This window comes from Bos javanicus, chromosome 8 (assembly GCF_032452875.1).
Source record: "Bos javanicus breed banteng chromosome 8, ARS-OSU_banteng_1.0, whole genome shotgun sequence".
Classification (NCBI taxonomy): Eukaryota; Metazoa; Chordata; class Mammalia; order Artiodactyla; family Bovidae; genus Bos; species Bos javanicus.
This window is the reverse complement of record NC_083875.1, coordinates 64,641,563-64,655,230: the sequence shown is the minus strand read 5'-3', so window position 1 is coordinate 64,655,230 and position 13,668 is coordinate 64,641,563. Positions and strand designations below refer to the sequence as shown.

At 39.1% G+C, this 13,668-nt stretch overlaps 1 protein-coding gene across 2 annotated transcripts in view; it reads right to left on the bottom strand.

Annotated features, from left to right (window-relative positions):
• The window catches only part of TGFBR1 (transforming growth factor beta receptor 1), a 75,426-nt gene that overhangs the window by 8,213 nt on the left and 53,545 nt on the right, over positions 1-13,668 (bottom strand). For both annotated transcript variants that reach the window (XM_061425795.1, XM_061425796.1), the window contains exons 6-8: positions 13,431-13,587; positions 2,000-2,124; positions 883-1,013 (exon numbers count right to left, since the gene is read on the bottom strand). In XM_061425795.1, coding sequence (XP_061281779.1) covers positions 883-1,013; positions 2,000-2,124; positions 13,431-13,587 — 413 coding nt within the window. The remainder of the gene's footprint in view (positions 1-882; positions 1,014-1,999; positions 2,125-13,430; positions 13,588-13,668) is intronic.

The window sequence follows — 13,668 nt, the reverse complement described above, 5'->3', positions numbered from 1 at the left end:
AAAGCTCAGATACTGCTGAAAAGCAGTTTCCACAAATTCCTGATGAATAGTCAAATGAGCAGTGAAATGAATAAAATATAAAATCATCTGAACCATCTTCACAATCATCCAAATCCCTTATTTTACAAAAAGGCATATTAAGGTCCCAAGAACTGAAGTGCTTTGGAGAAGTCAGCCTCTGAAATATATGGTAGCCAGGATCTACAATATAGGCCTCCTGATTCCAGCCAGCACACAGCCCACTGTTCTGGGCAGCCCTGGTTGAAAGGTAGCTTTAAAAAAAAAATTATTTATTTTTTGGCTGTGCTTGGTCTTCACTGCTGTGCTTGGCTTTTCTCTACTTGTGGAGAGCAGAAGCTACTCGCTAGTTGTGGTACTTGGACTTCGCGTTGTGGTGGCTTCTCTCGTTGCAGAGCCACAGGCTCTTGGGGCATGTGGGCTTCAGTAAGCTTCAGCTCCCGGGCTCTAGAGCTCAATAAGTTGTGGTGCATGGGTTTAGTTGCTCTGTGGCCTGTGGGGGTCTTCCCAGATGAGGGATTGAACCTGTGTTAACTGCAATGACAGGCGGATTCTTCACCACTGAGCCACCAGGGAAAGCCAGGAAGCTTTAATTTAAAATGCAAGAGCCTTGTTTCACTGGCAGATCTAAACACTGTTCTAATAAACTGATGGCCACTAAAAATGTTCCATCGCCTTTGCAATGTACTTGAAATTGAACATAAAAATCAAATTATTCTGTTTTTACTCATTGATTTAATTAGCTATGAAAAATAAAGGAATGGGAATTCTTACTTCTGTTTTCCTTAAAGAAAAGTAGCAAATTTCCACATAGTAACCAGAAGCACTTTAGAAAACTGTATAATATCCAAAATAAATACTCACTTCACAGCTCTGCCATCTGTTTGGAATATTTGGCCTTAACTTCTGTTCACAAACAACTTTTCTCATTTCTTCAACTGATGGATCGGAAGGTACAAGATCATAATAAGGCAGCTGGTAATCTTCATGTATTCCTACATTGGTAAAGAATTTTAAAAAAACCTATTTTGAAAGGTTTATTCAGATAATGTCAGAACAATCTTTGACCAGACAGAAAAGGAACAGCTGGAAATCCTGTTACAGTGTCCCATTACTAAAACAGGTAAGTGGAACAGCCTGCTCTCTCTTATCCATGTCTGCATCAACAACCCACCTCCTTGAGTCAGTACTGAGCCCACACTTTGAAACTAAATTCTGCAATATAATCAGCAAAGGCTATTTTAATAATGGTTAACTATGAGTTGTGATGACCAGATAGACATTTTCTCTTAGAGCCCCAATGTGCGAGAAATGAAAGCCTTTATTCTGCAAGTGCACAGCCTCACCTGGTAAAGGGAAGTACACTCTCACTAAGGTGTGAATCCTACATGGCAAGCCTGAGGTGCAAGTCCCTTCCTCTACTTGTGTCTGTTAATAACCTGTCCTATTTGCTACTCCACCCCTCACTGCCTCGGAAACCTGAGGCCCTAGTCTCAGGTGAGCCTGGGTTCTCAAGGATAAGACTGTTTCTCAAGTAAACATTGAAAGTTCTCAATCTAACACAAATGTACTTTAAAAAGTAATGCAGTGACAGTCTATCTGCATTTTGCATATGTAATTTCCACTCTCAAGATGGAGAAAATCACTACAATCTCGGGGTAAAATCAGTTTGACTCTGGTACATGCTAAAAATAGCTTCCTGGGTGGCCTCACAAGCAGTCATTCATTCTAAATATCTATACTGCAAGATAACAAGGGGTTGGTTTCTATTGCTTCCCAAAATTCAAGTGGAACTAGAAAAAGACCACACTGGAATAAAGCTGTGTATTAGGATAAAGCCATGCACAAGGATAAAGCATGTTGTGTCATCTCTCTGGCACTCTCATTGATCACTGGGTAAACAATTTCATTCAATAAAAAAGACAATTCTTAAACAACTTTTGTTTGTGACAATATATTGGGGGAAGGGAGAGAAATTTACCACCAATGGAACATCGTCGAGCTACTTCCCAGAATACTAGTCCCATTGCATAGATGTCAGCACGTTTGAAGGATTCAAAGTGTTTCATATTTATGGAATCATCTAGAACTTCAGGGGCCATGTACCTAAAAAAGAAGTCAGCACTTCATTTTATGCAATAGTAACATTACTTTTTAAACCGTTTCATCATCTTTCTTTTACTCCTGGGCGGGAGGTCAGGGGGGTGGGGAGCAATATTAACTTTGACCTTTCCTCCTTTCACTATGGTTCTGCTGCTTTTTAAATTAAAAAAAAAAAAAAAAAAATTTATTGAAGTATAGTTGAATTATAATATTGCTAATTTCTGCTATACAGCAAAGTGAGTTATATGTATATATACATTTTTTAAAATATTATTTTCCATTATTATTTAGATACTGAATATAGTTCTCTGTCCTGTACAGTAGGATGTTGTTGTTTATCCATTCTATATGTAATAGCTTAACATCTGCTAACTCCAGCTTCCCACCCCATCCCTCTCCCAACACCCTCCGCTCCAGGAACCACAAGTCTGTTATTTATGTCCCTCAATCCATTTTGCAGATAGGATCATTTGTGTCATATTTTAGATTCCACACATTAATATCATATTTGTCTCTTTCTGACTGACTTCACTTATTATGATAATCTCTCGTTGCATCCATGTTGCAGCAAATGGCACTATTTCATTCTTTTTTATGGCTGAGTTGTATTCCATTGGATATATGCACCACATTTTATCAGCTCATCTGTCAATGGACATTTAGGTTGTTTCCATGTCTTGGTTATTGTGAAATAATGCTGCTATGAATATGGTACATGTATCATTTTGGATTAGTTTTTTCTGGATATATAGCCAGAAGTGGGACTGCTGGACCATATGGTGATTCTATTTTTCTCTTTTTCCACTGTTTTCTGTAGTGGTTGTACCAACTTACATTTACACCAACAGTGTAAGAGTTCCCTTTTCTCCATATTCTCTCTAGCATTTGTTATTTGTACAGTTTTTAATGATGGCCATTCTAACCGGCCACTCACTGTAGTACCTCACTGCAGTTTTTATTTGCATTTCTCTAATAATTAGTGATACTGAACATTTTTTCATGTGCATATTGGCCATTTGTATTTCTTCTTTGGAGAAATGCCATTTTAGGTCTCTTGTCCATTTTTTGATTAAGTTGCTTGGTTTTTTTGTTGTTGTTGAGTTCTATGAGGTATTTACATATTTTGGAAATTATTAAGCCCTTATCAGTTGCATCATTTGCAAATGTTTTTTCTGATTCTGTAGGTTGTCTTTTCCTTTTTTTTAATGGTTTCCTTTGCTGTGCTGAAAGCTTGTAAGTTTGATTAGGTCCCATTTGTTTCTTTACTTCTACTGCCTTGGGAGACTGACTTAAGAAAACACTGGTATGATTTATGTCAGAACATTTTGCCTGTGCTCTCTTGAAGGAGTTTTTGATGTCATGTCTTATGTTTAAGTCTTTAGGCCATTTTGAGTTTATTTTTATGTATGGTGAGAGGGTATGTTCTAACCTCATCAATTTCCATGTGGCTGTCCAACTTCGCTACCACCACTCGCTGAACAGACTTTTTCCCATTGTATATTCTTGCCTCCTTTGTCGAAGAGGCCTTAGGGGTATGGGTTTATCTCTGGGCTCTCTATTCTGTTTCATTGATCCGTATGAATGTTTCTGTGCCAGTACCATGCTGTTTTGATTACTGTATCTTTGTAGTATTGTTTGAAGTCTGGGAGGGTTATGGTTCCTGTTTTGTTCTTTTTCTCCAGGATGGCTTTGGCAATTCTGGGTCTTTTATGATTCCATATAAACTTTAGGGTTATTTGTTCTAGTTCTGTGACAAATGTCATGGGTAATTTGATAGGGATCACATTAAATCTGTAGATTGCTTTGGGCAATATGGCCATTTTAACAATATTAATTCTTCCAATCCAAGACATGGGATATCATTCCATTTCTTTGAGTCTTGTTTCCTTTGTATCCTGCTACCTTGCTGAATTAATTTATCACCTCTAGTAATTTCTGTGTGAAGTCTTTAGGGTTTTCTGTATATATATATGTACACAGAATCATGTCATCTGCATATAATGACAATTTAAATTTTTCCTTCCAATTTGGATACCTTTTATATCTTTTTCTGATCTGACTGCTGTGGCCACAACTTCCAGTACTACAGTGTTTACTAGAAGAGGTGACAGTGGGCGTCTTTGTCTTGTTCTAGATTTTAGCAGTAGGGCTTTCAGCTTTTCACCTTTGAGTATTATACTGGCTGTGGATTTGTCATAAACAGCTTTTATTATGTTATGTTCCCTCAATACCCACTTTTTTGGTAAAGCGTTTTTGCAATGAATGGATGTTGAATTTTGTCAAATGCTTTTTCTGCATCAATTGAGATGATCGTGTGTTTTTTGTCTGGTTTATGAGGTGTATCACATTGATTTGTATATGTTGAATCACCCTTGTGAACTTGCAATGAATCCCACTTGGTTGTGGTGTATGACATTTTTTTGTGTGCTGCTGGATTCAGTTTGCTATTTTGTTAAGAATTTTTGCATCTATATTCATCAGATATATTGGCCTGTATGTATCTGTTTTGGTGGTTCTTTGTCTAGTTTTGGAATCAGGGTGATGGTGGCATTATAAAATGCCTTTGGCAGTGTTCCCACCTCTTCAGTTTTTTGGAAGCATTGATATAAATTATTTTGTATGTCTCGTGGAACTCACCCACGAAGCCATCTGGTCCTGGACTTTAGTTTGTTGTAAGTTTTTTAAATTACAGATTGTATTTCACCTCTAGTAATTAGTCTGGTCAAATTATGTGTTTTTCCTTGATTAAATTTTTTGGTGGACTGTATAGTTCTAGAAACTTGTACATTTCTTCAGTTTAGTCACTCAGTTGTGTCTGATTCTTTGCAACCCCATGGACTGCAGCATGCCAAGCCTCCCTGTCTGTCACCCAACTCCTGGAGTTTACTCAAACTCATGTCCATGGAGTTGGTGATGCCATCCAACCATCTCATCCTCTGTTGTCCCCTTCTGCGTTGTCAAATTTGTTGTCATATAATTGCTCATAGTATTCTTTTATGGTTTTTTTGTATTTCTGCAGTGTCAGTTGTTATGTCTCCTTTTTCATGTATTTGGGTTCTCTCATTTCTTCTTGGTGAGCCTGGCCAAAGATTTGTGCATTTTGTTTACCCTTTCAAAGAACCAGGTCTCAGTTGTAATTTTTTTTTTTTTTTCAAAAATCTCTATTTCCTCTCTGATCTTTATTTTTTCCCTTCCTTCTGCTGACTTTAGCTTTTGTTCTATAATTAAGTGGTAGGCTAGGCTGTTTATTTGATATGTTTCATGTTTTTTGAGTAAGGTCTGTATTGCTGTGAACTTCCCTCTAGGAATTGCTTTTGCTGCGTCCCATAGGTTTCTTTTTTGAAAATATCTGTGCCAGCTCTCAGCTGCTGCATACAGGGTCTAGTTCACAGATTGAACCTGGGCTTCCTGCATTGGGTGCTTGGAGTCTTAGCCACTGAATCACCAGGGAAGTCCCATTCCATAGGTGTTGTATGGTTGTTTTTACTGTCATTTGTCTCAAGGTATTTTTAAATTTCCTCTTTGATTTCATCTTTACCCACTGGTTTTTTAGTATTGGCAGTCTGTTGTTGAGTCTCTGTGTAACTTATTTTCTCCCCTCATTTCTTTTTCTGTGGTTGATTTCTAGTTTAATGCTGTTATGGTCAGGAAAAATGTGTGAAATAACTTCTGCACTCTTAAATGTGTTGAGGCTTGTTTTATGCCTGAGAAGATAATCAATTCTAGAGAATGTTCAGGTGCAGTTGAAAAGCATGTGTTTTGTTTTTTAATGTCCAGAAAATATCAACTTACCGTAATTCTATTGTGTTGTTTAGGATCTCTTGCTTTACTGGTTTTCTGTCTAGAAAATTTATCCATTGATGTGAGTGGGGTGTTCAAATCTCCTACTCTTATTTCCCCATCAATTTCTCCCTTTATGTTTGTGGCTATTTGTTTTATGTATTTAGATACTCCTACATTAGGTGTGTATATGCTGATGAGTATAAGATCCTCTTCCTAAACTGATCCTTTTTTCAATACAGTGTCCTTATCTATCTTTCTTTATGGTATTTGTTTCAAAGTCTGTGTTGTCTGACTTGAGTGATTCCACACTTTGTTCTCATTTCAGTTTATGTGAAATATTTTTCCATCCCATCACTTTTGATCTCTGTGTGTCCTCTGCCTTAATGTGGGTCTTAGAGGCAGCATGTTGTAGGCTCTGGATTAAAACAATACATCTGCCACCCTGTCTTTATTTTTCTATTTTAAAAAATTTATTGTATTGAGATGGTGACTGCAGCCATGAAATAAAAGACACTTACTCCTTGGAAGGAAAGTTATGACCAACCTAGATAGCATATTCAAAAGCAGAGACATTACTTCGCCAACAAAGGTTCGTCTAGTCAAGGTTATGGTTTTTCCTGTGGTCATGTATGGATGTGAGAGTTGGACTGTGAAGAAGGCTGAGCGCCGAAGAATTGATGCTTTTGAACTGTGGTGTTGGAGAAGACTCTTGAGAGTCCCTTGGACTGCAAGGAGATCCAACCAGTCCATTCTGAAGGAGATCAGCTCTGGGATTTCTTTGGAAGGAATAATGCTAAAGCTGAAACTCCAGTACTTTGGCCACCTCATGTGAAGAGTTGACTCATTGGGAAAGACTCTGATGCTGGGAGGGATTGGGGGCAGGAGGAGAAGGGGATGACAGAGGATGAGATGACTGGATGGCATCACTGACTCGATGGATGTGAGTCTGAGTGAACTCCGGGAGTTGGTGATGGACAGGGAGGCCTGGCGTGCTGCGATTCATGGGGTCACAAAGAGTCGGACACGACTGAACGACTGATCTGATCTGATTGTTGATACACAATGTTAATTTCTATTGTACAGCAAAGTAATTCAGTTATACATTCTTTTCCATTAAGGTTTACCACAGAATATTGAGACATCTACTCTGAGAGTTTATGTTTATTCTCATTTCTTATATTTGGGGATAGCTGATTTATGTGTTAGTTTCAGGTGTACAGCAAAGTGATTCATTTACACACACACACACGCACATATATATATATGTTTTCCCACATAGGTTATCACAAAGTACTGAGTTGAGTTAGTTCCCTATACTATATAGTAGGTTCTTGTTGAGTATCTGTTTTATATATAGTATTGTGTGTATGTGCTGTGCTGTGTGTGTGACTCTGTGACACCACAGACTGTAGCCCACCAGGCTCCTCTGTCCATGGGGATTCTCCAGGCAAGAATACTGGAGTGGGTTGCCATGCCCTCCTCCAGGGGATCTACCCACCCCAGGGATCAAACCCAGGTCTCCTGCATTGCAGGCAGATTTACCGTCTGAGCCACCAGGGAAGCCCAAGAATGCTGGAGTAGGTAGCCTGTCCTTCTCCAGGGGATCTTCCTGATCCAGGAATTGAACCAGGGTCTCCTGCATTGTAGGGAGATTCTTTACCAGCTGAGCTACCAAGGAAGCCCATTGTGTGTATGTTAATCGCAAACCCATACTTTATCACTCCTTTCCACCTTTCCCCTTTAGTAACCATAAGTTTGTTTTCTAAGCCTGTGAATCTGTTTCATAAATAAATAAGTTCATTTGTGTCATTTTTTTAGATTGCACATGTAAGCGATATGCTCTTTCTGATTTACTTAGTATGATAATCTCTAGGTCCACCAGTGTTGCCACAAATGGCGTTTTCTTTTTTAATGGGTAACATTGTGTGTGTATATATATGTATATGTGTGTGTGTGTGTACATACCATATCTTCCTTATCCATTCATCTGGACATTAGACTGTCTTTTGTCTATTGTAAATAGTGTTGCAGTGAACACTGGGGGGCATGTATCTTTTCAAATTATAGTTTTTTCCAGATATATGCCTAAGAGTGGGATTGCTAGATCATATGATAGTTTCATTTTTAGTTTTTTAAAGAACCTCCATCCTGTTCTTCAAAGTGACTCTACCAGTTTTCATTTCCACTAACAGTGTAGGAGAGTTCCCTTTTTTCCACACCCTCTCTAGCATTTATTGTTTGTAGATTTTTTTTTATGATGATGATGATAATGGCCATCCTGACAGGTCTGAGGTGATACATCTTTGTAATTTTGATTTGGGCTTCTCTAATTAGTGATGTTGAGGACCTTTTCATGTGCTTTTTTGGCCATCTGTATGTCTTCTTTGAGGAAATGTCTTAGATCTTCTGCCCATTTTTTGATTGGGTTGTTGTTTTTCTTTAATATTGAGCCACATGAGCTGTTTGTAAATTTGGGAGACTAATCCCTTGTTGGTCACCTCATTTACAAATATTTTCTGTCATTCGATGGTTGTCTTTTTGGTTTTGTTTATGGTTTCCTTTACTGTGCAAATGTTTGCCCCTCTGTCTTTTGACTGGAGTATTTAGTCCACTGACATTTAAAGTAACTTGATATATACATATTTATTTCCATTTTAACTTTGTTTTCCCATTGATTTTATATTTCTTCTTTGTCCCTTTCTTTGTTTTCCTTTAGTGGTTTGATTTTCTTTTGTGTCATACTTATTTTCTTCTTGGTTCCTGTGAATCTATTGTATGTTTTTCATTGGTGGTTACTCTATTTTTCAAATACATTAATCCCATCCTATATCTACTTGCCTTAGATAGGTAGGCATACAGGCTCAAACATATCTAGGAAATCAAAGGAAAAAACATATCTAGGAAATCAAAGAAAAAAAAACCCTACATCTTCTTACTTTCCTCCCCCATATTTTACGATTTAGATGTCCACTTTTATATCTTCATGTTCTTTTGCTGTTCATTGTGGTTATCACTTTCACAGAAAAAAAAAATTTTTTTTAATCTGTGTACAGGCTTATTTCAGTCATTTGCTTTCCAATTGTGATTTTTTTCCTCCCCTTTTTATTCCCCTATAGAGTATTACTCCTTTTCTATTTAGAGAAGACTTTTCAGTATTTCCTTTAGGACAGGTTTAGTATTGCTGTATACTTTCAGTTTTCTGAGAAATTCATCTCTTTCTAAACAATCACCTTGCTGGGTAGAGGATCGGAGGTTGCAGATTTTTCCCTTTTAGGACTTGGAATCTATCTTGGCACTTCCTTCTAACTTGCAACATTTCTGTAGTAGGAACAACTGATGGCGGAATCCCTTATAATTAACTTTTTGTCTTGCTTCCTTTGGAATTTTCCTCTTTAATTTCTGCTATGGATAACATGTCTTGGTGTAGGCCTGTTTGAGTTTACCTTGTCTGGGACCCTCAGCGCTTCCTGTACCTGAATATGCATTTCGTTCTTTAGGTATGGGAAGGTTTCAGTCATAATTTCTTCAAATTCATTTTTAACCTCTTTTTCTGTCTCTTCTCCTTCTGGAATTCCTATTACGCATAGATTGGCATACTTTATCTTACCCCATAGGTCCCTTTTTTTCGTTTGGCTTTCTGTCTGCTGTCCTAATTGGGCAGTTTTCATCTTCTGTCTTCCAGGTCACTTATTTATTCTGCTATTCATTGCCTTTACTTCAGTTTTTGTCTTGGCAAGTGAGTTTTCTTGGTTCCTGTTTATAGTTTCGAATTCCTTTTTTACAGTACTCTGTATTTCTGTTGATAGCCTTTTTTAATTCCTTCAGTATTTTCAGTCTTCTTTTTGAAATCAGTGCCTACTACACTGAAGAGGTCTGTTTCATTGCTCTTTCAAGGGAATTCTCTTGGTCTTTCAACTGGGAGTGGTTCCTCTGCTTCTTCATTTTACTTATATTTCTCTTCTGTGAGTTTCAGTTCAGTTGCTCATCATGTCTGACTCTTTGCAACCCCATGGACTGCAGCATGCCAGGCTTCCCTGTCCATCACCAACTCCTTCAGCTTAATCAAATTCATGTCCATTGAGTTGGTGATGCCATCCAACCATCTCATCTTCTGTTGCCCCCTCTCCTCCCACCTTCAATCTTTCCCAGCATCAAGGTCTTTTCTAGTGAGTCAGTTCTTCCCATCAGGTGGATAAAGTATTGGAGTTTCAGCTTCAACATCAGTCCTTCCTCAGGACTGATTTCCTTTAGGATGGACAGGTTGGACCTCCTTGCAGTCCAAGGGACTCTCAAGAGTCTTCTCCAACACCACAGTTCAAAAGCATCAATTCTTCGGTGCTCAGCTTTCTTTATAGTCCAACTCTCACATTCATATGTGATTACTGGAAAAACCATAGCCTTGACTAGATGGACCTTTGTTGACAAAGTAATGTCTCTGCTTTTTAATATGCTATCTAGGTTGGTCATAGCTTTCCTTCCAGGGAGTAAGCATCTTTTAATTTCATGGCTGCAGTCACCATCTGCAGTGATTTTGGAGCCCAGAAAAAAAATCTCTGTTTCCATTGTTTCCCCATCTATTTGCCATGAAGTGATGGGACCAGATGCCATGATCTTAGTTTTCTGAATGTTGAGTTTTAGCCAGCTCTTTCACTGTCCTCTTGCACTTTCATCAAGAGGCTCTTTAGTTCTTCTTCACTTTCTGCCATAAGGTTGGTGTCATCTGCATATCTGAGGTTATTGATATTTCTCCCAGCAATCTTGATTCCAGCTTGTGCTTCATCCAGCCTGGCATTTCGCATGATGTACTCTGCATGAAAGCAGGGTGGCAATATACAGCCTTGACGTACTCCTTTCCTGATTTGGAACCAGTCTATTGTTCCATGTCCAGTTCTAACTGTTGTTTCTTGACCTGCATACAGATTTCTCAAGAGGCAGGTCAGGTGGTCTGGTATTCCCATCTCTTGAAGATTTTCCACAGTTTGTTATGATCCACACAGTCAAAGGTTTTGGTGTAGTCAATAAAGCAGAAGTAGATGTTTTTCTGGAACTCTCTTGCTTTTTCAATGACCCAATGGATGTTGGCAATTTGATCTCTGGTTCCTCTGTCTTTTCTAAATCCAGCTTGAACATCAGGAAGTTCATGGTTCACATACTGTTAAGGCCTGGCTTGGAGAATTTTGAGCATTACTTTACTAGCATGTGAGATGAATGCAATTTTGCAGTAGTTTGAATGTTCTTTGGCATTGCCTTTCTTTGGGATTGGAATGAAAACTGACCTTTTCCAGTCCTGTGGCCACTGCTGAGTTTTCCAAATTTGCTGGCATATTGAGTGCAGCACTTTCACAGCATCATCTTGTGAATTTAGGAGAAACAATTATCTACGATGGTCTCTGAGGACTATTTATAGGTGGGAGCCCCCCTTTGTACCTTGTGTGGGTTTAGTATTTTTGGTGCAAGGGCTGTTTTAGTATGGATGCCTGTCACCTCTCCCCTCAGCATGTACTGGTAATTATCCCTTTGATAGAGGGCATGCAGATAATGGTCCTGGTGTTCTTGGCAGTGGTGGCAGCTCATGATTGTTCCTGGAGGTAGTGTCCTGCTGCCTGAAAGCTAATGCAGGGGAAAACGCCCCTCACACATGGCCCACATGATGGCGCCTGGATTCTAAGGCAGCCCAGGCTTTCTCTGCGTACACCCTCAGATGCAATCACATCAGACCCTAACCCCTTCAGACTGTTTCTATACATCCCACCCCCGTGCCCCCCAGGTCTGATTTCTGAAGCCTGAGCTTCCACGCATAACTGAGATCATATTAGACTCAAGAAAAATATCTCCACTGGTTTACTCCAAATCCCATGAAAAGCTGAAATAGCAATTTTATGCTATTTGCCTTATGATCTTTGTTTCCAATGACCCACATCCTAGGCGTCCTACTATACACCACCTACTTTGCTGTGTACTATGCAGGGACTATGTATTTCAGTCTAGAAGTCTTCTCACTAAAACAGAATAAAAGGAAAGGCAAGGACATACTCCAGGGAACAAAATAATAGATAAAAATGAATGCCAGTCCTTAATGATACCATATTGCACAGTTCTGAGGTTTCAAAAATCCTACTAAGGTTACAGATTAGGACTCACAAAGACCTACAGCAACCACTGCCTGGAACCCTGAGTCAAAAGATCTGAGAGTCCCCATTGAATCCATAAATACAGCTGAGATACAATAAAGCTCAGCTCTATTCAAGTCCAGCATAGCACTTTGACGGTATGTGGTGGCAAAATGCTGTGATACACAAAGCAAAGCCTTTTGGGTCAGAAAGGCCCAGGTTCAAATCTCAGCTCTTCAGCTTACCATCCAGGAGGTTGGCCACATTAACCTTCACAAGGTGGTTTCCTCATCTGTGAATTGAGGGCAGTGATACTTACCTACTTAGGTTCTTTGAGTACTCATGTGTGTGTGTTAGTCACACAGTCATGTCCGACTCTCTGGGATTCCATGGACTGTAGCCCACCAGGCTCCTCTGTCCATGGGATTTTCCAGGCAAGAATTCTGGAGTGGGTTGCCATTCCCTTCTCCAGAGGATCTTCCTGACCCAAGAACAGAACCTGGGTCTCCCACATAGTAGGCAGATTGTTTACTGACTGAGCTACCAGGGGAGTACTCATAGATTCAACAAATACTTATTGAGGACCTACTATCTTCTAGGCACCATGATAGATGCTGGGAATACAAGGCTTCTCTCAAAGCAGCTTACAATCCAATGGAATATACAGATAAGTGAACAGTTATAATGTGCTAAGTGGTCCAGATTTAGCATGCAATGTGGGTGCCTAACAAGGACATCTAACAGTCCAGAAAAAGATTCCTCTGAGAAAGGAAGACTGAGTACAAGTTAAGGAAACAGGAGGGGAAAGTATGCTCTAGGACAGAAGTCAGGCCCACAATCTGTGGCACCCCCTGTCAGATCAGTGGCAGCATTAGATTAAAAATGAAGTGCACAATGAATGTAACGTGCTTGAATCTTCCCCACCCCTGGTCCTTGGGAAAATTACCTTTAAAACAATGAGTCCCGGGTGCCCAAAAGGGTGGGGACTGCTGCTCTAGGATATAGCACATGTGAAAGTTTGAAGACAGAAAGCTATGTTTTCAGGAAATAAAAATATAAAAACAGTTGGGCTAACTACATCACAACATTTGAAGAGAACATTAAATGATGTAATATACATAAGAGACGAATTAAAATGACTGGTACACAGTAGGTACCCCATTAATATTAACTACTCTTATGATAACATAACTAATAGTAGTATTTTCTGGAAAGGCTACCTTTCATCAGCAGTAACCTTTGTAAGTTAGCTAACCATGATTTCAGAGCAGGCAAGACCATGAGATCTTCTACCTGTGAGCAGTCTAATAAAGAACAAGGTTGAGTTTCAAAAAAGTTATGTATCTAGAAATGAGAAGGAAAAGAAGTCAACTTCAGAACATAAAAATAACTGTGTTCACTCTGTGATAAGTATACCTTTTTGTTCCCACTCTGTGGTTTGGAGCAATGTCAATTGTATCCGTGGCCGAATCATGCCTTACTGCCAATCCTAAGTCTGCAATACAGCAAGTTCCATTCTTCTTTACCAAGATATTCTTTGATTTCAAATCCCTATGAGCTATGGCTGGTTTTCCTAAAGAAAAAGAAAGTTAAACATGGTTGCTTAAAGGGCAATACCAATCACAAATCTCACCTAGGTCCTCCCATCCCAGTA